This window comes from Puma concolor, chromosome A2, assembly GCF_028749965.1.
Source record: "Puma concolor isolate L17-30 chromosome A2, mPumCon1.1.hap2, whole genome shotgun sequence".
In the NCBI taxonomy this organism is placed as follows: domain Eukaryota; kingdom Metazoa; phylum Chordata; class Mammalia; order Carnivora; family Felidae; genus Puma; species Puma concolor.
The window spans coordinates 13,338,341-13,363,093 of record NC_141668.1 but is presented as its reverse complement, the minus strand read 5'-3'; the positions used below and the strand labels follow the sequence as shown (position 1 = coordinate 13,363,093).

The window sequence follows — 24,753 nt, the reverse complement described above, 5'->3', positions numbered from 1 at the left end:
TTCTAGAGAAAGATGCGCCCGTTGATTTTGCTTTTGTGCCTGAAGAAAAGCCAAGCCATCTGCTGCTAGTAACCTTTCCCATGTGAAATCTCATGGAAACATTCCCATCTCTTTTGGCCAAGTTCTCTGTGTCTTTAGTCTTTATCTCCCACCTAAACGTTGTTTCCCACAGTCGACGGAACCCTCTTGGTCTCATCATCGCCCTAGATGAGAACAAAGAAGCCAAAGGCGAACTTTTCTGGGACGATGGGGAAACTAAAGGTAGGTACTGTTAGGACAACCTGCATCTGTGAGTTACATCCTCTGGCCATTCAGCCGTGGGAGAAATCTCACCAGGCACAGCAGCGTTAATCACTCAAGAGGAGGATTTTGGTTTCAGTTGCACTGTTCACAGCTAGTGGTAGGTGGACCGCAGATGGAAGGAAAACACATTTCTACCTTTTAGAATGCTTCCATCAGACAAGCAGTATATACAGGCTCTCATTTTATTGTCAACAGGCATCTGAAAGAGATGTTTTCAAGACTGTTCCTGCCATTCACTGTAGATCTCTTCCCCAAAAACGCTTCTGTACAAATATCGATGATATGAAACATACCCATGCCGGTGAGTCAGAGTGAGACTATATATGTGCCTGACTCTGGCCATGCTTCTTAGCACATTTTTCTGACTCCAGTATACTAACAACTCTTGTGGCTCAAGCTTAGGAAACAGATTCACTTGGGGCATATGCCTTAGAAGCACTTGGAAGGGAATCTTTTCAAGGCTAAGGTAGGAAGGAAAAGGGAAAACAGTGGCCTGGCCTTGGAGACTGTTTATAATCTTGCCATTCTCAGGATGTAGCTTTCAGTACAACGAGGGTGAAATCTGTTCTTCTGGGTGGGCAGGCCAGAGGTTGACTCATCTTTCTCTCACTTGCAGATACTGTGGCCAGTAAAATCTATCTCTTATGTGAGTTTTCTGTCACCCAAGTAAGTAGCATATTTTTATGAATCTTAGGTGTGAGCTTTGTCTGACCGTTAGCTCATGTATGTTTGTGTTTGTGTGTAATTGTATTTGTAGCTTCATATGCCTTTATGACTGTAGAGCACATTTCCTTTTTTTTTTGAAAATAAAAGAAATTTATTTTTTGAATTATTTTTTAAGGTTTTTTTTTTTAATGTTTATTTATTTATGAGAGAGAAAGGGCACAAGCAGGGGAGGGACAGACAGAGAGAAAGAGAGACATGATCTGAAGCGGCCTCTACTCTGACAGCAGAGAATCCGATGTGGGGCTCAAACTCACAAACCGTGAGGTTATGACCTGAGCCAAAATCAAGAGTCAGACACTTAAACGACCGAGCCATCCAGGTGCCCCTATTTTTTAAGTTTTTATTTTATTATTCTTTAAATATTTTTAATGTTTATTTATTTTTGAGAGAGAGATAGAGAGACAGAGAGAGAGACAGAGACAGAGCATGAGTGTGGGAGGGGCAGAGAGAGAGGGAGACACAGAACCTGAAGCATGGTCCAGGCTCCAAGATAGCAGCACAGAGCCTGATGCGGGGCTTGAACCCATGAACTGTGAGATCATGACTTGAGCCAAAGTTGGATACTTAACCAACTGAGCCACCCAGGCACCCCTTAAGTTTTATTTTAATTCCAGTTAGTTCACATACAGTGTTGTATTAATTTTAGGTGTACGATATAATGATTCAAAAATTCCATACATCAACCAGTGCTTAGATGAGTGCATTTCAACTTATGCCTTAACTCCCAACGTTGAATTATCCATGTTAGTAAAAAGAGCAATCATATGGATAAATCAAAGCCATCAGCCTTTTAAAATACAGTTTAAAAAAATTTCTTAGGGCACATGGGTGACTCAGTGGGTTAAGCATTTGACTTCTACTCAGTTCATGATCTCGCAGTTCTTGAGTTCAGACTCCGCATTAGGTTCTGTGCTGACAACTTGGAGCCTGGAACCCCCTGTCTCTCTCTGTCTCTCAAAAATGAATAAGTTTTTAAAAAATTAAAAAAAATTCTCTGTGCATATGTGTGTTTCTCTCTCTCTCTTTTTACTCAGGGAAGTATTAAAGTAAGTTTGTACTCCTCAAGCACATGTGAGTAGAGACAGCTAAGAGGTACTCAAAGCAGTTTTGGGTATTTGGTCTAGGACAGTATATTTGAGTGCCTTGACAATCTATCAGTGGATCTTTGTGCTTAATTGTTTTGCAGAACCGCTTGGATGTGAAGATTTTGCAGTCAACCTACAAAGACCCCAATAATTTAGTATTTAAAGAGATTAAAATTCTTGGGATCCAGGAGCCTAACAATGTTATAGTGAAACACAATGGTGTCCCAAGTCAGATTTCTCCTAATGTCACTTATGATTCTAACCTACAGGTAAAAATTCATTTTGTTGAGATAGTTTATCAAGAATTTATAGCTTATGGTGGTCCTTCTTGCCAAGGTCGCCTGGGTCCTGAAGGACCAGGGCACATTCTGAGGTCTGGAGTGGGGAAGAAGAGGGTTAGGAGAGAAAAAAAAGGAGGCAGTAGACCTGAGCTAGAATAGATCAGGGAGGTGCTGAGGTACTGGAATCAGATAAAATGGCCTTTCCATCCCTATTCTTGTATTTGCCCCTCAGTCTTCTGTTCTCTCTGACTGGGACAGAAGAGCAAAGTGAGGAGTGTGGGGGACAGGGTTAGAGGCAATGTGGGTCTGGCCACTGCTGGCTGAAGCAAGAAAGGCAAAGTGGGAGGTGGGATTCCCATTAATTAAAAATTTGAAGTGCATTTTTTTTTTTTTTACTGTGTTCAGATATAAAAACTTTCTCCAACACATACATTTTAAAGAAATATTTCAAGTCAAAGAATCTGATAAGCCTAGCTAATGCTGCTTATTTGGTTAGAGAATATTAAATAATAATAATAATAATAATAATAAAAACCCCACCACTTTTCATCAGTTATAATGAGACCTGATGCTTTTGAGCAGATTGTAATCAGTTCCTCTGGTATCTCATGCTATGAGGAATCCTTCCCCATCCTCCTTTACTCCAGGCCCTGTAGGTAATCTGGGACTGGGGGCTGCTGGGTCAGCATGTTTGTGAGAGATCTTCCAAATTTGGAGTAAATGCGTAAATCTGGTATTCTCCTTTAATGTTGTATCGATGATGTTGGCCATTTTGCCTTACAACATATATTGAGGATGCCTACATTATGAAGTTAGAAATAAAGTACAGTTGACCCTTGAATATCATGGGGAGACACTGACCCTCCCACACTGTCAAAAATCTGTGAATAACATTTGACTCCCCAAATCCTTACTAATAGCCTACTATTGACCAGAAGCCTTACAGATAAGTTATCAATTAACACATATTCTGTGTGTCATATGAATTATAAACTATATTTTTACAATACAGCAAGCTAGAGGAAAAATGTTATTAAGAGAAGCACTCAGAAGAGAAAATACATTTACAGTTCTGTACTGTATTTATTGAAAAAAGTGCACATGTAAGTGGACACGTGCAGCTCAAACCCATATTGTTCAAAGGACAACTGTATCATATGGTTAGTTATGTGGACGGCACCAGGCAAACCATTTGAAGAGTGCATATATGAAAACAAACTCAGTAAATATTTGTTAAATAAGTTAATTAATGCAAGAGCAAAGGAATTCTTATTGCTTGAATTTGGGTGGTGGGGAGACACAATTTGTACACATGAAACTACTGGGCAGGGGACAGGCAGTCCAAAGCAATACAAAGGAAATGTTCAGTTACAGTATACCTAATTTCTTTTTTTTTTTTTTTCAACGTTTATTTATTTTTGGGACAGAGAGAGACAGAGCATGAACGGGGGAGGGGCAGAGAGAGAGGGAGACACAGAATCGGAAACAGGCTCCAGGCTCTGAGCCATCAGCCCAGAGCCCGACGTGGGGCTCGAACTCACGGACCGCGAGATCATGACCTGGCTGAAGTCGGACGCTTAACCGACTGCGCCACCCAGGCGCCCCAAGTATACCTAATTTCAATGTCAAAGCCTAATGGAGTAGCTGAGCAAAGCCATTGGGGAAGTCAGGGTTTGAGCTGGACTTTGAACGATGATGTATCAGGTAGGATTCGTTCATCTACAAGTGATAGGCAACTGAGCTAAATGGGACTTTAAACAAATTGGAATTTTCTTCCTCACACAATAACAAGTCTAGAAAGTGGTCAGCTGCTGGCGTTGGTTCAGTGGCTCAAGGCTGTCAGGGTTGATTGGCCGGTAGCAGAATAAAAGAAGAGGCAGGAAAGAAAAGGTGGAGGGAAGGAGCAGGCCCTTAAATCCAGAAGGAAACTCTGGGCCAGCAACTCCCAGTGGACTTGGACTTACCTATGAATGGCCACAGCTATGTTACATGGATTAAAAGGAACTTAATTAGGAATTTAAGTTCCTTAATCAGGAACTTTAATATTCCAAACTGAAATAGTGAGTAAGAAAGGAACTTTTATATAAAGCAAGCAATTAGCCGTGCATTCCACAAAAGGGCACCATTTTCCTAGAAAGAGTATTTGCCTAGATAACATATTCAAAGTTGAGATGCCAGAATAAGCCAATCTAAGGATTGAGAATAGCCTTACATTATTTAGTCTGTGAGTATTGTATGACTAGAATGGGGAAGAGATCAGCTTGGACAAATAGTGTGTGGTTAGATTTGGGAGGGTCTTAGGCATCAAAGTGAGAAGGATCTGATCCTCAAAGTGTGTCATATGGATCCTTGAATCAAGGCTCTGGAAAATGGGATTTGTAGAACAGGGAAGTTTAAGGTGAATTTAGTCTGAGAAGAGCCTGGAAGAAGGGTGATTATCCTTAAAATGTGATTTTACAGTTCTGGACAAATGAGAGCCTTCACTATGGAAATTGCTAATTAAAGAAGAGATAAAAATATGTAGAAAAGTTAAATATTTGAATTAGTGGGACTCAAAGAAGCAGGTTTTAGGCTTTGAGGCTTTGCTCTTGGAGAAATGAAAAGGTTGGGATGTTAGAAACAGAAGGAACTGTAATGATGTTGCCAACTCCCCAGTTTTGCCTTTGATGAAACTGAGGCCCAACGAATTAGAATAATTTGGCTAAGTTTCCACAGCAGAATGGAGATGAGAACCCAAGCCACATGTTCTTACTCCTGTGTTCTTGCCACCACTCCAGACCAAGGCGGGACACTGGTCTGAAAAATGGAGGGCAAGAATATAAGCTCGATTTGGTATGACCCCGTGAGCTTGTGTGTGTTATGCTTCAAAGGGAAATGCTTGTAGGGAAATACTTCTTGACCAAGTAAGGATGAGGAAGGGGAGTCAGGGAAGGAAAGAAAATGGGTGATCACAGAAGATTTTATTTTCCCTAATTCCCTTCTGAACATGATGTACAAGATTCGGATAGAGTTGGTACCTTTGCTCTCTTCCCCCCTCCCTCCATATAGCCCTCTTTATAGCAGCTCCAGTGCTGTGTTACTTGGATGTTGAGAGTCCGGTCTGGTTTCTATCTCCTCTCCTAAGAGAGGTTTCGGATCTTGCGAGGGTTTTGTCCTGAGCATTAATTTCCTTGTCACTTACCCATCCCTGCAGGTCGCCCTTATCACGGAAATTGATCTTGTCCTGGGAGAAGCATACACAGTGGAATGGGGCCTGAAGATAAGGGATGCAGAAAAAATAGACTGTTATCCCGATGAGAGTGGTGCTTCTGCAGAAAACTGTACTGCCCGTGGCTGTGCCTGGGAGGTAACCCTGCTGATGACGCTGACACACGCCAAAATCCATGGCACTCCATCTCCAGCTTCATGAGCGTAGCGCCAATCCCCACGTCACTACTTAAAACCCATAGAAAGGAAAGATTTCCAAAAGAACCCGAGTTTTTATCTGACTGTAAAGAATAGGTAGGGACAGGAGTAGGACCTTTCTTTTTTTTATAACTACTTTGCAAGGAGACCAGGAATTTAAATGTAGGTCACTACCAAAGAGTATCTGGCTTTGTCTCCCTGCAGATTGCCTTTTCTAGCCCCCTTATATTTGATCATTCTAGGAACACATACTGAGCTGACGTTAGCTTTCCTTTTCAGGCACCTAGTTCTCCTGGGGTCCCATTTTGTTATTTTGTCAATGACCTGTACTCTGTCGGCGACATTCAGTATGACTCACGTGGCGCCACTGCTACCGTCTCATTAAAGTCTTCTTTATATGCCTCTGCTCTGCCCTCGGTACCCGTGACCTCCCTCCGTGTGCAAGTGACCTACCATAAGAACGACATGGTGCAGTTTAAGGTGTGTGTTCACAGTGCGTCTATGTATCAAGTACTGCCTGGGAGGTTGGCAGTTCCATTACTTTTGCTAGTGGAGGTTGCAGAGCACTGAAGTAAGTGTGCCCTTCTAAGCTAACCCTGCCCCAATATACTAGATCATTATCCTAGAGCACCGAGAAACCGTTGACGGAACAGTGCTCTCTGTTCTATTTTGAAGAGATCGCGGTGTCTACTGTAAGGAAAGTGGTTGGGAGAATAAGAGTGAAAAAGGAGGCTGCCAGTTAGGTCATCCACGGGGGGGACCAAGTGTAGAGCAGGAATAGGAAAGGAGAAGAATGGCGGGCATCTGGGAGAACTGAAAAGGTAGGATCACAGGATCGGGTGATGCCTTCAAGTACGTGATGAGGGAGAGGGAGGCATCAAGAATGATTACCACGTTTCCGGCATGTGTCTCTATATGGATGGTGGTGCTATTAACTGGATGGGAAAATGGGAAAGGCTTGGGCTTGGGCAAAATAAGAGATGAGTTCAGTTTGGGATGCTGAATTCAGGGTGTCTATGGAATAGCCACACAAGTGTAGTGATCTTTTTTTCCTATGATTTAATCACAACTAAGGATTAGTGATAGGCTGTTCTTATGTCTTTCTCTACTGAATCGTCAGTTTCTCAAAGACAGGAATTTCTCTGTTCATCTCTGTGTTTCTAAAATCTGACATAGAGCTTGTATGTAGTTAGTACTCAGATGTTTATTGAGAGAGTAAATGAAAGACATCAGGCGTTGCCCAAAACATTCTTCACCACCTGCTATCAACCTGCACTCTGAGTCCCCTTACAACTTCTAATACAGGGAAAATGCTCTATTATCTTTCTGTCCTCACCAAAGCACTGGCCTGTGGTAGGCACCTAATGAGTTTGAAGAAAATGAACTTGCTTGCATTTCCTGCATTAACCCTTTCTTACTCTACCTCCTGATCATACCATAGCTCTCTCTCCAGGATTTGACTTTTTTTTTTTAAGTTTATCTTGAGAGAGACAGAGACAGTGGGAGCAGGGGAGGCTCAGAGAGAGAGGGGGAAAGAAAGAGAATCCCAAGCAGGCTTCACGCTGCTGGCTGGAGAGCCTGACGTGGGGCTCGAACCCACAAACTGTGAGATCATGACCCGAGCCAAAACCAAGAGTTGGATGCTTAACCAATTAAGCCACCCAGGGGACCCAGGATTTGTCTCTTTTTGACCCTGCTTCAATACTCTGTGCCTTTGCACTTATTTCTCTACCAGAAATGACTTTATCTCCTTGCTGTGTTTGGTTAATAATAGCTGCCAAGTTTTTAACACTCAGCCTGCATTTTTCTCGTGAAACCTTCTCAGTCTTCCAGTAACTGTGTTAGGCATTTTCTTCTCTACAATCTCACAACACTCCTACATCGCTCCACATTAGCACATATCATCACCCGGGTATTGCGGGTACTTCTTTCACCTCCCAGGAGCATGTGAATTTCTTAAAAACAACAGTCGTGTCTTATTTGATTTAGTGTGTCTGGTGTCCAGTACTGCATCAGGCAGGAGTAGAGTAGGTATTCAGTGAGTCAATCTAGACCCCATTTTTAGCAAGAACACCTATGATTATTTTAATCAAATAGTGTTTTTGATGGATTTTTTTTCAATCACAGTAGCTTTCAGATATTCACATACACCCACATGCAAAGTAATAAATAATATATTCATACATACCAAACTGATTTCTAGACTGATTTTTCCAAGATGTCACCAATGTCAAAGGGAATGTGTTACTGTGATAGGAGCCTTAAAAATGAGATATGACAGACTCAGATCAGAATGTGAAGTCTATTGTTCTTTGATATTATAACTAAATCCCTGGTATCATGAGCTTCCAGAGACAAAGAAATATTAGCATTCAGACTCTGTGTCAAAGATACCAAGTTTCTGTTAAGGATACGGTTTTCTAGAGTACTATATTTTCCTAACTTTTTTCCCCACTCACCCTAGATTTATGATCCTAACAACAATCGGTATGAAGTCCCGGTGCCTCTCAACATACCCAGGGTTCCATCCGGCACCACAGAGGGTCAGCTGTATGATGTCCTCATCAAGAAGAATCCGTTTGGGATTGAAATTCGCCGGAAGAGTACGGGCTCTGTAATGTAGGTAGCTCCTAGTCGGATTTGGAATTGATGGTTACCTATACACGCACTGCCAGGTCCATTGTCCTTGGAGATACCCTGGCTCAAAGCATCGCACCATCCATTTCCAGATTTATGAATATGTTACTCCTTTTGGGTCTGTTCTTATGAGAAATCTTTACTTCCCTGGCAATAATTACTGAGGCACTTACATGTATTAGGGATTCATTCAACCAATGTTTATGGGGTGGTTAGTATCTATTATCTCTATATTAGGTGGTTATAGAAGATGAGGTCTCTCTTCTCATGCCAAAGATTCATGGTAAATAACAAAGATAATTTAAGTTAAAATATACATAAGGAAGTTTAGATAGTGACAACTGCTATGTAGGAAAAAGAACAGGGTAATCAGGAGTTATGGGGGGTTGACTGCTTTTGATACTGTGGTCAGAGGAGGGCTCTCAGAGAAGGTGACATTTGAAATAGGACTCAGATGAGAAGGATCCACCCATGTGGATCTGGGGGAAGGGGAAGAACACTTCAGACAGATGGAAAAATAGGTGCACACGGCCGTGAAGCAGGAGCAAGCTCGCCATATTAAGGGAGGAGATGTCCATTGTGGCTGGAGCATATTGTGGTCGGATCGCTCCAGATGTTATATAGCAAGTGGACCGTAGAAGAGAAGGAATAGGACCCCGGGCTGGTGTGGAGTGGTAGCAACGGAGGTGGTGACATGTGATGGGATGTGGCATCCTGGGGACAGAACTGAAGGAAGGCAGCGGGAGAGGAAAATAGGAGAATGAAGGCTGGCTCCAGGGCTGGTAGCAAGTGCATCTAAGATCATTTTAATGAAATAGACTTTGTGTTTGTGTGGAAGATTAACAGGGCTCTTGGGGGGAGAGGGGACCAAGAGTTCTGTTGTCCTGGCAAACAGGGTGTTGACTGTTTGAAGCCAATAGGATAACCCATTTCTTTTCCAAATACACCCTTTTGTGTTGCAGTTGGGACTCTCAGCTCCTTGGCTTTACCTTCAATGACATGTTCATCCGCATCTCCACTCGCCTTCCCTCCCAATACGTCTATGGCTTTGGGGAAACTGAGCACACAGCCTTTCGGAGAGACTTGAACTGGCACACGTGGGGGATGTTCTCCCGAGACCAACCCCCGGGGGTAAGGAGAAAGCATTGGGGGATCTGTGTCTGCCTCTCTCTGCTCCTACTGTGTGCACTTCATGCTTCATCTTCCCTGGCTAACCTTAGATGGTCACATTCTGCATTTGGACAGAGGGCCAATTTGTTGTCAGGCTACTTTGTTCTTATGTATTTAGTTCACTGCATGGACCTTATCAGTCATTTTTTGTTGAGTTTCTTTCTCAGCCATGATGTCTTTTCACCTCTTACCACTTCTCCCCCACAACTCTCCCAGTACAAGAAGAATTCCTATGGCGTCCACCCCTACTACATGGCACTGGAGCAGGATGGCAGTGCCCATGGAGTGCTCCTGCTAAACAGCAACGCCATGGGTAAGATGACACCAACATCTCCTCTTATTTCTGTGAACCAGTCATTCTTCTTTTTTTTTTTTTTAATTTTATCTAAATCCAAGTTAGTCAACATATAGTATTGGTTTCAGGAGTAGAATTTAGTGATTCATCACTTACATATAATACCCAGTGCTCATCCCAACAGGTGCCCTCCTTAATGCCCATCACCCATTTAGCCCACCCCTTCACCTAACACCCCTCCTGCAACCCTTAGTTTGTTCTCTGTATTTAAGAGTCTCTCATGGTTTGCCTCCCTCTCTGTTTTTATCTTATTTTTCCTTCCTTTTCCCTATAGTCATCTGTTTTGTTTCTTAAATTCCACATATGAGTGAAATCATGTGGTATTTGTCTTTCTCTGATTGACTTTTTTCACTTAGTATAATATATTCTAGTTCCATCCACATCATTGCAAATGGCAAGTTTTCATTCTTTTTGATAGCTGAGTAATATTTCATTGTGTATAAATACCACATCTTCTTTATACATTCTTCAGTTGATGGACATTTGGGTCCTTTCCATAATTTGGGTATTGTTGATAGTGAACCAGTCATTCTTGAGTAATGTTAGAATGTGTTTGACTGAGGGGTGCCTGGCTGGCTTAGTTGGTTAAGCATCTGACTTTGGCTCACGTCATGATCTCACAGTTAATGGGCTGAAGCCCCACATTGGGTTCTGTGCTGACAGTTCAGAGCCTAGAGCCTGGTTCAGATTCTGTGTCTCCCGCTCTCTCTCTGCCCCTCCCCTGCTCTCTCTCTCTCTCTCTTTCAAAAATAAATAAACATTAAAAAAAAAACCAGAATGTGTTTGACCTAGCTGCTCCCTAAAGTCAAAATTATTACCCTGGGGACAGTGTTTTTGTTTTTTGTTTTTATTTTCTATCTAGGCTTTCTGTTTGTTTCAGTTCAGTAACATGTGGTAACAAGAGTTAACTCTTATTTGGCAAAAATGTAAGAAGGGATAGCAAGACCAAGGAAGTCCCAAAAATCCTGTAGGTCAGCCAGTGGGAACCATCTTTTTATTTTGAATTAGTGGTGAAGCTCTGGGTAAGAGTGTCACCCTGGGGGTATGGGAGTGTGAAGAAAATTTGTATGGTCTCTTGGAAAGAGGGTGGGAAATCAGGAGGTGGAGGGGAAAGTATGCATGTAAAAACTGGTGGAATCAGAGTAAGGTCTGTTCCTGACTTCAGAGTTTTATATGGATGTCAACTCCTGGTTTCGACAATGTACAATGGTTACATAAGATGTTGTCATTGGGGAAATTGGGTGAACTGTACAAAGGACTCTAGTACTATTTTTGGAAATTCTCATAAGTCTTAAACTATTCTAAAGTAAGAGTAATAATTTGAAAAGAGCAGAATGGCAAAACATGTTATAAAATAATAATAAACCCAATGGCAAAAAAAATCCAGGGGTAGCACCCTGTAGACTTTCACTTCTTTAAAGTGCCTAGTATGTAGGCATAGTAAAAATACTTTTTCTTCATATTCTATAATAAAGAGGCATTGGGAGAAGGAAAAGGTAAGAATTTCAGGGGTAATTCCTCCCCCTTGGAAGTTTCCAGCTTGATTGATATTTTCCCATATCTTCAGATGTGACATTCCAGCCCCTGCCCGCCTTGACGTACCGCACCATAGGGGGAATTCTGGACTTTTATGTGTTCTTGGGGCCAACTCCCGAGCTTGTCACTCAGCAGTATACTGAGGTAGGAGGGAATTAAATTGATAATCAAGTATTCACATAGTGTCTTCTGAGTTCCCAAATCTACCTTTCTTAGTATAGCTCTCAGATGATAACTGGAATTGTTGGTCTTTCTGGAAGATAGATATAGACTATAAAATGAGGAGACAAAAGACATCCCAAGAACTATTAAATTTGCAGCCTCTCAAAGCATTGCAGAGTAGCAGAAGTACTAGTGGTGCTACTGGTGGGGGTGGGGGTGGCGGTAACAGTGATGGCGGGGGTGGCGGTGGCGGTGGGGGTGGCGGTAACAGTGATGGCGGGGGTGGCGGCGGTAATGGTACGTTAACGGTGATGTGTTGGAGGTGGTGGTGGTAGTGATGGAGGTGGTGGACGTGGTGGTACAGTAATGGTGATGGTGATGTGGTAACGGTGATGGTGCTTGTAGTAATGGTGGTCATAGGGGCCACGACAGTTACTTTGGCAGCAGCAACGAGCATGCATATAACATACTGCGTGTCATGGATCATTTTACATATATTAACTCATCCAGTCCTCACGGAAGCACCATACCAGTATTAGCAAATACCAGTATTATCCCCAATTTACAGCTGCAGGAAGTGATGAACAAGAGGTTTTTACCTTCTGCATAGGGCCACCTAGCCAGCAGGGATCGGAGCCTGGATGGTAAGCCAGGCATTTTGCTTCTAGATGCTGAGTTTTTAACCAGTAAGCTACAATGCCTCTAGGATTCAGAGTAAAATCAGATTTTCCAAACCTCTTAGGGAAGAAGGTAAGATCCAGCAGAAAGCTTTCTCCAAGGTGTCCCTGTGGCTTTTCATCCTCTTAGTTTCTCTCCGTATTTGAATTTGCTGCTTATCTAGCTTGGGGCACTGGAAAGATGTTCTTATTAATTTATTGACAATGTCAATCCAGATTCTCCTTTTGAAGGATGAAGTTTTCTGTCTATTTTCTAGTTGATCGGTCGGCCAGTGATGGTTCCTTACTGGGCCTTGGGATTTCAGCTGTGTCGCTATGGATACCAGAATGACTCTGAGATTGCCAGCTTGTATGATGAGATGGTGGCTGCCCAGATTCCTTATGTACGTTCTCCATATGTGGTGTACTGGCTCTGGGATCTTATGGCCAACACTAGCTGTCTCTGTATGGGGATTAGCTTGACTTGGGGGGGGCAGGGCTTCTATAACTACACAATTTTAAAACATTTAGTCAAAAACATTATTGGTATCATAAAAATGAAAGGTTACTCAAACAGCAGTTTTTCTTAAAACAATAAAATGGCCCAAATTCAGCCATACCACCACGTGTGTAGATATAACCTCAATTCCAACACTCTGCTGGTACAGCACAGTCTTCCCTCAGCTTTGAGCTAAGCTTGTAGATAGGGATCTGGTTTCCGGATGAAATACATATGGAAACAAATTCTGTCCTTCACTTGAGGACAAGAGGGGTCCAATAATCAGAGAAATTGATCCCATGAACTTCTTACATTTTTAATTTTCTTCTATTTTCTTGTTGTTTACAATGGTTGCTATTAATGATAAGTATAGCATGCAATATTTCATTTTTAAGAAAGCTTGTCTGGTAACCCCCAGGATTGGATATTCTAAAGCAATTACAGGGGATTTTTTTTTTTTTAAAGTAGATTTGCCGTCCATCCAGTTGTATTAGTACTGGGTAGGTTACATTATATTATTTTCTCTGAAAGTGAACCACTGATCCCAGGGCCAGCCTCCTGGGGCAGGTAACCACAATCATTCATACCAGCCATTCACAAGGCACTTTCTCATCTGCCCTTTTCATTGATCCTCATTGTAGCCTTGATAGATATGCATTATCGTCTTTTTTTTTTTTTTCTATTTTACAACTGAAAATTTGAAAATTTCCCAGAACATAATACCTGATACCTGGAATTAGAAAAAGTAAAAAAAAAAAAAAAAAAAAAACCATCTGAAATCCACCATCAGTTAGTAGAGGCGTGTTCTCACCTGGAACCTGGCCTTTATAACGGGGAGCCTCTCACTTTCCTTGTGTGCTCCCCCAGGACGTTCAGTACTCAGACATCGACTACATGGAGCGGCAGCTGGACTTCACCCTCAGCCCCAAGTTTGCAGGATTTCCAGCTCTGATCACTCGCATGAAGGCCGACGGGATGCGGGTCATCCTTATTCTGGTTGGTCCCTCTGTGAATGGGTGAAGTTCGTTGAGGACAGCGAATGGGCTTAGTGAGGGGGGGAGCTTCATATTGTGTTTCCCTCCATGTTATGAGCAGAGAAGTTGAGGTTCAGTGAGAAAGTGTATTTCCCAGAATGCACAGAAGCCCTACAGTTCAGGAGGAAGTTTGTGCCCTTCTGTTTGAAGAGTTCTCCTTTTTTCTGTCCTGAGATGTTCTCTGGCTTTGGTCTTCTCACCTGATCTGAGCTTCGATTTCAGGACCCAGCCATTTCTGGGAACGAGACACAGCCCTATCCTGCATTCACCCGGGGTGTGGAGGATGATGTCTTCATCAAAGCTCCAAATGGTGGCGGCATTGTCTGGGGAAAGGTATGACCAAAGTGGTGATCCGCTAATCCCCAGCCTGGGGTTGGGTAACTGTTGGTGTGTTTGTGCATGTTGTTTCTGGGCCTTTTCCGTTTGGGTCCTGAGATCAGAAGGTCTCATCTTCTCAGTCAATATTTGTCAACACGATTGACATTTTTAGAGAATGTACATGTGTATGTGCGTTATGGGATCTACTTTTCTCTAGAACAAAATCATAGTATTACCATCCCTAGGACCTATGGTATATAATTTCTCAGGAAATACTATATAACATAAATAATAATTTAGTGCATTGCTTTTGAACAGTTTTCTCTCCACAGGTGTGGCCTGATTTCCCTAATGTCGTTGTAAACGGGTCTCTAGACTGGGAGAGTCAAGTGGAGGTAAAGGGCCCTTTGTGGATGTGGGTGAAGTCATGATTTCCAGGAGGGTGCAGCTGTACCCGGGATAGCGGACATCCCCATGCCATGGGTGGGGGTGTGGCCAGGAATACACTGAGGGATTTTGTCCTGTGTGCCCATCTGTGTGCCAGTCACTTTACATGTAATATTTTACTCCCCGTTGGGATGTAGGTATTATCATCCTCAGCATAACTAGGATTCAATGAGCTTAAATTACTGGTCCATGGTTTTAGGTGACTCAGTGATGACTTCAAATCCAAGGCTGTCAGATTCCAAAAGCCCATGAAATTTCCACCTCCAAGAAATACTGTTTGCCTAGAAATAGTATATTTGTTGTTGTTCTTGTTTTTGAGTATCCCTTTTAAACATAGTCTCCAAATCCTGTCTTTAGCAATGGGATCTTTTTCTCTGTAAATTTGTTTTCCATGGACAAGCTTCTCCATCTTCGCTCTTATACATCCCTTATCTTTCTTTGGGTTTCTCAATTGTGCTCTTACCTTCCAGTTCCCAGCCTTGCGTTAAAACTTGCTTTCTCCAGGGTACAAGTGTTTACTTGTAATCGCTCTTAGATAGGGATTCAAGGCAGAGGACCTAGCTTCCTCTTCTCTCTGTTGCTTCTCAGAGGAAGCCACTTGAAGTTTATTGGTCCAGGCAGACCACATGGACACAGGAATCTGCCAGGCCAGAGAAGGTCAGGGTCTCCTTGGCAGACAGACATTCATTCATTCATTTGTTTATTAATTAATTAATTCATTCATTCTTTTTTTTTTTTTTTTAGTATTTTTCCCCTAGCACAACTGAAGTATAACTGACAAAATTGTATATTTATTTAAAGTGTACAGTGTGGTGATTTAATACATATATATCATGAAATGATTATCACAGTCTGGTTAATTAACATGTCCATCACCTCACATATTTATCATTTATCTACGTGGGGTGAGAATACTTAAGATCTACAGTCACAGCAATCTTTAAGTGTATAATACAGTGTTTTTAACTATAGTCACCAGGCTATACATTAGATCCCCAGAACTTATTCATCTTAACAATGAAAGTTTATACCCTTTGACCAGTATCTGCTCATTTCCCCCACCCATTCCCCCCGGTAACCACCATGCTACTGTTTATTTCTATGAATTCAACTTTTTTTTTTTAGATTCCACATATAAGTGAGATCATATAGTATTTGTTTCTCTCTCTGTGTAACTTTTTCGTTTAGCATAATATCCTCTAAGTTCATGTATGCTGTTGCAAATGGCAGGATTTCCTTCTTTCTCATGGCTAAATAATATTTCATCATATATATATATATACACACACACACACACACACACACATATATATATATATATATATATATATATATATATATATATATGAATGCATACATATGCACACCACATCAATTGATGGATGCTTAAGTTATTTCCACATCTTGGCTATTGTGAATAATGCTGCAATGAACATGACAGTACATATATATCTCTTTAAGATACTGATTTCATTTTATTCAGGATACATATCCAGAAGTGGGATTGCTAGATCACATGGTAATTCTATTTTTAAGTTCTTGAGGAACTTCCATATTATTTTCCATAATGGCCATGCAAATTTATATTCCCACCAACAGTATGCAATGGTTCCCATGTCCTTGCCAACAGTTGTTATCTCTTGTCTTTTTGGTAAGAGCTATCTTAACAGGTATAAGAGGATATCTCATTGTGGTTTTGATTTGCATTTCCCTGATGATTACTGATGTTGTGTACCTTTCCGTGTACCTGTTGGCCATTTGTATGATTTCTTTAGAAATATACCTATTCAGGTCTTCTATCTAATTTTTAATCTGTGTATTTGTTTTTTTAATTTTTTTAAGTGTTTTTAATCATTTTTGAGAGAGCAAGAGATGGAGCGTGAGGAGGGAAAAGGCAGAGAGAGAGGGAGACACAGAATCTGAAGCAGGCTCCAGGCTCTGAGTTGTCAGCACAGAGCCCAACGCGAGGCTCAAACTCGTGAACCAACCACAAGATCATGACCTGAGCCAAAGTCAGGTGCTCAACTGACTGAGCCACCCAGGTGCCCCATAATCTGTTTATTTGTTTTGCTTTATGTTTTGCTATTGAGTTGTGTAAATTCCTTATATATTTTGGAAGTTAATTTCTTATCAGATATATGGTTTGCAAATATTTTCTCTTATTCCCTGGGTTGCCTTTTCCTTTTGTTGACTGTTTCCTCTGCTGTGCAGAAGGTTTTCAGTTCTATATAGTCCCACCTGTTTTTTATTTTTGTTTTTGTTGCTGATGCACGTGGTGTCAGACCCCATCTCCCCACATCATTGCCGAGACCAACGTCAAGGAGCTTTCCCCCTGTTTTCTTCTGGAAGTTTTATGGTTTCAGGTCTTATATTTAAGTCTTTAAAAAAAATTTTTAAGGTTTTATTTATTTTTGAGAGAGAGAGAGAGAGCGAAAGAGAGCGCAAGCAGGGGAGAGGCAGAGAGGGAGACACAGAATCTGAAGCAGGCTCAGCACAGAGCCTGACACAGGGCTCAAACTCATAAACTGCGAGATCATGACCTGAGCCAAAGTCGGACACTTAACAGACTGAGCCACTCAGGCGCCCCTATGTAAGTCTTTAAAACAGGTTGAAAATTTTTTGTGAGTAGTGTAAGATAAAGGTTTTGTTTCATTCATTTGCATGTGGACATCCAGTTTTCCTAACACTGTTTATTGAAGAGACTGTTTTTTCCCATTGTGTGTTCTTAGCATGCTTGTCAAAGATTAACGGATGGTATATGTATAGACTTCTTTCTGGGCTTTCTATTCTGTGTCATTGGTCTACGTATCTGTTTTTATACCAGTACCATGACTTTTAAATCGTTATACTAGGAAAGGGCCCGCTTCAACAATGAAGAGGTTGCCTATCACCATACAAGCTCCACATTTCATCAGCCATCACAAGCATTTGGAAATCTGTGGGGCAGTTTGGATTATTACAAGGGGAGCACCAAATTGCATTTATTTAGTGGGACGTGACTAGGGATGCTCATAGCTCTGATGGCGGGGGATGTTCCACCAAGAAGTCTCCTGCCCCAAATGCCAGTTGTGTCTCTCATAAGAAGCACTCCATTAGGGGGCCATGATATGTATTTGATAGCACATAAGAGATTCTCAGTAGATAGAATAATTATGAGTATTTATATTAATGAAACCCATTTCATGAGGCCACTGGGGGCGAAGCTCCTGATATCCAGGTCAGGCTCTGCTGAGGGTAGTATAAAACAAACATGCAAATAGCAGGAAGCCTGTGGAAAGCAGATTTATGAATCTGACGCTTAGATTTAATTCAGTAAGGCTAGGATTAGGCCTTAGAATTGTATTTTGGTAGCAGACACACAGTGGGCTCGAAAAGTGATCTTATGGCCAGGCGTGCAGGTGAGTGCATCCCGAGTTGAGACCAAGGAAGGTGAGGGTGGAAGTAAGAAGGAGGGAGACAGAGCCACAGCTTTGGGGAATGGCAAAACATTTATTTCATGGGTCAGAATCATCAGAGCACCTTTTAGTGAAGTTAATGAATTTGAGTTGGTCAAATTTCTCCCTTGGATCCCATATGGGATTCAGTTATGACTCTGGCATGGTGGGTATTGACTCTGTTTACCCTAGTCCTCTATCCCCCACCCCTACTCCATGTTTCTAACCCCACCTGAGCTGGACCTCTGTTTCTGGTGAAAAGTTCTCTTCTTCTGGTTCCACATTTCTACCTCTATTTTCTAACAAGAAGCCATCTCTGGGGTGCCTCCCTTTCAAAGCATTCTCGGTGATGTGGTTCACTACCTCTTACTACTTTGTGAGCTGGACCCCTGCATTCTGTTCCATTTCTGTTACCTGCTTTGCGTTCCCTTTTTGTCTTTTATCTAGAGATAGGGGATCCTACTTGCCTTTTGTCTGTTGTGTGCAAGAACTGGAGGTTTCCTAAACTAAGTCCTCTTTCTGTGGTCCCCCCTCAGGACCTACCCCCTCTGCCACCAGCATTACTTAGCTCTTTAACTCTTAAAATGCACTGAGAAGCACAGAGGAACCTATTTACTGGGACATACAAAAGACCATACACTTCCATCACAAGCAACATGGGCTGTATAGAAATTTATGAATATTTGCTGCTGCTCAATGGTGTGAATTCACAATTATGCACCAAGCATTTATTTTATGTCAGGTTCTAAGCTAAGCACTGTGGAGGGTGCAAAGACCAGCCAGATGAGTATAAAAATAAAATGAGTTTTGAGATGCTCTCAAAAACCTTAGAATATAGTTAAGCTTTCGATCCACTCTCCAGGTTAAAATAAAGACAGATTTTAGGGGCGCCTGGGTGGCTCAGTTGGTTAAGCATCTGACTTCACCTTAGGTCGTGATCTCAGAGTTTGTGGGTTGAGCCCCACATTGGGCTCTGTGCTGACAGCTCGGAGCCTTCTTCAGATTCTGTGTCTCCCTCTCTCTGTCCCCCTCCCCTGCTCACACTCTGTCTCTGTCTTGTCTCTCTGTCTCTCTCTTTCCCTCAGAAATAAATAAAAAAAGACATAAAAATAATTTTAAAAAAAGACAAAAAGGAAGCTTTTATTATTTGAGGAAGACAAAGAGAAGGGATGGCAGTGTTAAACTTCCCCTTTAGCTCCTCCTAAATTACTTGACACTGTAATTCTCAAGTGATTCTGCAACTGTAGTAAACAGTTGCCCACTAGTTAGAGATCTTTTCCCTCATCTCCTTTTTCCAGTGAGAATGAGACAGGAGAGCACCTGGATGTTTCTTTCTAGCCTGTTGACTGTTTCAAGCTGTAGTCTCTCCCTGGATCCTGTTTTGTCTGTCTGTCTGTCTATCTATCTATCTATCTATCTATCCATCTATCCATCTTTCTATCTATTTAAATTCAGGTTAGTTATCATATATGTAGTATTGGTTTCAGGAGTAGAATTTAGTGATTCCTTACTTACATATAACACCCAGTGCTCATCCAACAAGTGCCCTTCTTAATACCCATCACCCGTTTAGTCCATCCCCCCAACCACCTCCCCTCCAGCAACCCTCAGCTTACTCTCTGTGTTTCCTGCGAAAAGTGATCCTATGGCCAGGCGTGCTTAGAAGGCAGGACAGAAGTTGAAAGTTAACCATCTAACACGTGAGACAGTGACTGCTACCATTCATGTTGATACAAAGAGGAAGACAGTCCATGGATGCTTTCCAAATGCTGAGAAGGTGTCTAACTTATGCTAATGTCTCTTCTGTGCACTCATTATATTTCAAAGAAGCCGAGAAGGTTATTTAGGCTCTGTTTGGATTATCTCTCACCATGTGGTACAGGGATGTGTATGAGTTATGCTCTCAGGAAGTGCCTTTAGGCTATCTAATATCATTTTGGTGGACAAACCCACTATGTTTAATGTCTACAGCAATACCGAGCTTACGTGGCCTTCCCAGACTTTTTCCGTAATTCAACTGCCACATGGTGGAAGAGGGAGATGCGAGAACTATATACCAATCCACGGGATCCAGAGAAGAGCTTGAAGTTTGATGGCATGTGGATTGTAAGTGTGTGGGTTTATGTCTGTGCCCATGTGGACAGGTGAGTTTCTGTCTTTGTGTGTCTAATCTTATGTGACCATGACCTTTAATTAAGAGGGATAATAATCATCCAAGAAAGACCTTGGAAATATCTGATTGGAGCTTCTCCAGTAAAACACCAAGGTGATTACTAAGGAATTTCTTGGAATTGAGCCTTGCCTCATACCCTGAGGGAGGATTTTTTTTTTTTTTTTTAAATCTTCTAGCCAGTTATTCTGGAGAGCTTAATTGATCATTCTAGTCAATTCTCAGCTGGATTTGATGAGTCTCTCTGGGCTGGTATCTACAGGATTGCTGGAAGGTTAATGATTTGTTCACTGCTTCCTTGTCTCTGAGTTGACGGGATGTGATGATTTTAAAAAGTAAGATATATCTGTGTTTGACATTTCTAGGATATGAATGAGCCGGCGAGTTTTGTGAATGGAGCAGTGCCCCCAGGCTGCAGGGATGCCACTCTGAACCACCCTCCCTATATGCCACGTAAGAGCCCTCGGCCTCCTCTGTTGGCAGAGTCTGGGCTGCAAGGAGTGACCTCTGCAAGGGCCCGGCAGTCAGGGTTTATCCTGACTGTTCAGGGCACACCTTAATTGGTGTTGTGTGTGGTTTTTGTTTTTTTTTTTTTTTGTTTTTGTTTTTAATATTTATTTATTTTTGAGAGAGAGAGAGAGAGACAGAGTGTAAGTGGGGGAGGGGCAGACAGAGAGGGAGACACAGAATCCAAAGCAGGCTCCAGGCTCTGAGCTGTCAACACAGAGCCCAGCACAGGTCTTGAACTCACGGACTGCGAGATTATGACCTGAGCCGAAGTCGGACACTTAACCGACTGAGCCACCCAGGCGCCCATGGTGCTGTGGTTTTTAGGGGGCCAAAGATTAGCACACATCAAGCACTTTACCCAGTTGAGTGTGTGTACAAGTTACTGACCCTATTGGCTGAATTTCTCAAATTTGTTCGAAAAAAACTTAACAGTGGTGATGTCCCCAAAGGATTCTAGAACTAAGTTTCTTAATTCTTCAGACTTGTGTGAATCCCTCCATGGGAGTTTGTTGTGCCACCAGTGGGGGGAAAGTAGCAGCTTCCCCTTATCGTGAAGTCTTTGGACTTTGGCGCTAACACTTGTGTTCATATCTTGGCTCCAGAAATTAGATTCACTATGAATTGTATGACCTTCAACAGACTACTCGATATTTCCAAATCTCAGTTGTTTGAATTGTAAAGGGAGATAGTGATATCTCTCTTTTTATAGAGTTACGATAAGAATTACCTGAAATGATTTACAAGAAAAAAGCTTAGACTACATCCTGTCACATGGCCAGGTGTTTGGCAGCTTTGTCTTCTCCCCCTTGCCCCTGCTTGCTCCTGGAGAAATTTGCTCCTGTGAAAACACCCGTGGGCTCCATTGCAGCTCAGAACCGTGCACATTCCCCTGCCCCTGGGGAGGAAGGAGGAGAGGGACCCATGTAGGGGTGAGATTAGTCTTAAGCTCCAGTGTCCAATCCCTTAAAGGGAGGTCAGGGGTAAAGAGGATTGAGCATGACATTTATATCACTAGCTCCTTCTCCTCAGATTTGGAGTCCAGGGACATGGGCCTTAGCAGCAAGACCCTGTGCATGGAGAGTCAGCAGATCCTGCCAGACGGCTCACGGGTGCGACACTATGACGTGCACAGCCTGTACGGATGGGCCCAGACCAGACCCACTTACGAGTGAGTGGCCCTCTCCCTTCTCTGGTCCACACGACCCGCAGGGCCAGCCAGTGGCTGATAGAGTTGCTCTGCTTTTCCTTTCATGCACCCTCTCAAGGGTTAAGAAGATTTTAATTATGACTGGGTCACAATTCTTATTTATTAAGTGAACACGAACATGGAGCCAGGCATTGTTAGAAGGACAGGTTTAAGCAAGACATGGTTCTGCCGGTGGGAGACTCGATAGTCCTCGTGCAGGAGGCACATATGGAGACCCAGGCAATGATCACACAGAGCAGCTGATGCCGTGATTAATTACAAGAGGTGAAGGGAACACAGAGGACTGGCTATCTCTTTCCTCTATTTCATAAATGACTCATCTCTGTTGGGTTTGTTTGTTCGTTTCTATTTCTTGTTGGAGAGCCACCTGATGGTCTACTGAACTAGCACTATCCCATTTTGTGAGCTCAGTCAATGAATAAGAAGAATTATTCTAAAGAAGCCTTCTAAAGGAATTCGCCTTCTTCCTCCCCAAATATCAAACCTTAGTACTTAGTAAATACGTAGTTATTTCTTACTACTTGTTATTTTTAAGGTTACTTGTTATTTTTAGGTGATCCAGTAAGTTTACTATAAAGTTATTTGTAAAACACTATGTAAAGGCACAACTTATTATTCTCTCTATCATCTAGGGTCAGTCAGTGAGGATGCCATTATGGCTCAGATTTCTGTATTTCTTCCAGTAATGCAGGAGACATTTTGTCACCATGCCTCACGCTCAGAAACCCCGGGAGGAGAAGCTCTGTGGCCTTTCCTCCCCTAATCTCCCCTATATCACCTCCTTGCTCCCCTCCATCCAGAGCTGTGCAGGAGGTGACGGGACAGAGAGGGATTGTCATCACCCGCTCCACATTCCCCTCTTCTGGACGCTGGGGAGGTCACTGGCTGGGAGACAACACAGCTGCCTGGGACCAGCTGAAGAAGTCTATCATTGGTGTGTGGGCTTATCCCAAGGGGCTTCTGCTGGTGGGAAAGGGGGTTAGGAATCTTGGTAAAGGATTCTCGAGTGGGGAGAAAAAGGCAGATCATGAGTACTGCCTCTGACACAGCTGTGGTCTCATTGCAGGCATGTTGGAGTTCAGCCTCTTTGGCATATCTTATGTAAGTGTCTTTGGGGGTCACTTCTAATCCCAAAGCAGGTTGTCACGTCTTTCAGAAATCACCAACAGGCTTGTTTTATTCTACCTTGCTTCAGACAGGAGCAGATATTTGTGGATTCTTTCAAGATGCTGAGTATGAGATGTGTGCTCGCTGGATGCAACTGGGGGCCTTTTACCCCTTCTCGAGGAACCACAACACCATTGGGACCAGGGTATGATGCTAGCTCATAGCTCAAAAGTTTTATATCACTAGGAATACGGCCTCCAAATCTGAGCTACAATTAATGCATTCTGTATTCCCCGTGACATCTTCAAAACCATTAAACCCTCGTCTTTCTTGCTTGTTTTATTTGATACATTTAAGTGTTGTGAAATGACTACCACAGCAGGATTAGTTAACACCTCCATCACCTCACATAATTACCATTTCTTTTTTGTGGTGAGAACATTTAGTATTTGCTCTTTTGGCAACTTTCAAGTATACGATATAGTATTGTTAACTATAGTCACCATGCTGTGCATTAGAGTACCAGGATATATGCATCTTGTATCTGGAAGTTTGTATCCTTTGACTGACACGTCTCCATTTCTCCCATCCTCCAGCCCCTTGATAACCACTGTTCTTCTCTTTAATAGATGTGAGGTGATACTTCATTGTGGTTTTGATGTGCATTTCCCCGATGACACATGATGTTGAACAGCTTCTCATGTATCTGTTGGCCATCTGTATGTCTTCTTTGGAATCTGGAAACCAATAATAGGAGGAAAACTGGGAAACCCACAAATATGTGGAAATTAAACAACCAATGGGTCAAAGATGAAATTGAAAGAAAAAATTTAAAATATCTTGAAACAGATGAAAATGGAAACATAACATATCAAAACCTGCAGGAGGCAGTGAATGCATTTCACCTACATTAGAAAAGAAGAAGCCGAATCTCAAACAAACAACCTGACTGTATGCCTCAAGGAACTAGCAAAAGAACTAAGTCCAGAGTTACCAAAAGATCAGAAGAGGAATAAGTGAACCAGAGGCCAGAGAAACAACAGAAAAGATCAACCAAACTAAGAGCTGGTTCTTTGAATAGATAAACAAAATGACTTGCTAAGGAAAAAGACAGAAGCCTCAAATAAATAAAATTATAAATGATAAAGGAGACATTAGGACTGATACTACAGAAATACAAAGGATCACAGGAGACTACAATTATAAACCAACAAATTGGACAACCTAGAAGAAATGAATAAGTTCCTATGAACATACAGCTTACCAAGACTGAATCATGAGGAAACAGAAAAGCTGAACAGATAAATAATGAATAGGAGATTGAATTAGTAATAAAAAAATCATCCCTCCCGCTCCAAGGAAGCTCAGGACCATATGTTTTCCCTGGTGAATTGTATTGAAAATTTAAAGAAGAATCAACGCCAAGACCTCCTCAAACACTTCCAAAACATTGAAGAGGAGGGAGCACTCCCAAGCTCATTTTATAAGACCAGCATTACCCTGACACGAAGACCAGATAAGAACCCTACAAGAAAACTATAGGTCGATTTCCCTCATGAATATAGATCCAAAAATTTGCAACAAAATACTAGCACACCAAATTCAACACATTGGGAGAATCATACACCATGATCAAGTGGGATTTAACCATGGGATGTGAAGATGATTCAACATACACAAATAAATAAATGTAATACATCATATTAATAGA

General features: G+C 42.1%; 1 protein-coding gene across 1 annotated transcript in view; it reads left to right on the top strand.

The window, feature by feature from the left end:
• MGAM (maltase-glucoamylase) overlaps positions 1-24,753 on the top strand; it is an 89,873-nt gene that overhangs the window by 47,245 nt on the left and 17,875 nt on the right. The window contains exons 23-41 of the mRNA XM_086688354.1: positions 173-261; positions 920-969; positions 2,216-2,383; positions 5,589-5,741; positions 6,080-6,280; positions 8,265-8,419; positions 9,400-9,568; positions 9,824-9,920; positions 11,530-11,642; positions 12,595-12,720; positions 13,683-13,811; positions 14,072-14,182; positions 14,500-14,562; positions 20,020-20,154; positions 20,584-20,671; positions 21,758-21,896; positions 22,736-22,869; positions 23,002-23,036; positions 23,131-23,247. Of these exons, the coding sequence (XP_086544480.1) occupies positions 173-261; positions 920-969; positions 2,216-2,383; positions 5,589-5,741; positions 6,080-6,280; positions 8,265-8,419; positions 9,400-9,568; positions 9,824-9,920; positions 11,530-11,642; positions 12,595-12,720; positions 13,683-13,811; positions 14,072-14,182; positions 14,500-14,562; positions 20,020-20,154; positions 20,584-20,671; positions 21,758-21,896; positions 22,736-22,869; positions 23,002-23,036; positions 23,131-23,247 (2,272 nt within the window). The remainder of the gene's footprint in view (positions 1-172; positions 262-919; positions 970-2,215; positions 2,384-5,588; positions 5,742-6,079; positions 6,281-8,264; positions 8,420-9,399; positions 9,569-9,823; positions 9,921-11,529; positions 11,643-12,594; positions 12,721-13,682; positions 13,812-14,071; positions 14,183-14,499; positions 14,563-20,019; positions 20,155-20,583; positions 20,672-21,757; positions 21,897-22,735; positions 22,870-23,001; positions 23,037-23,130; positions 23,248-24,753) is intronic.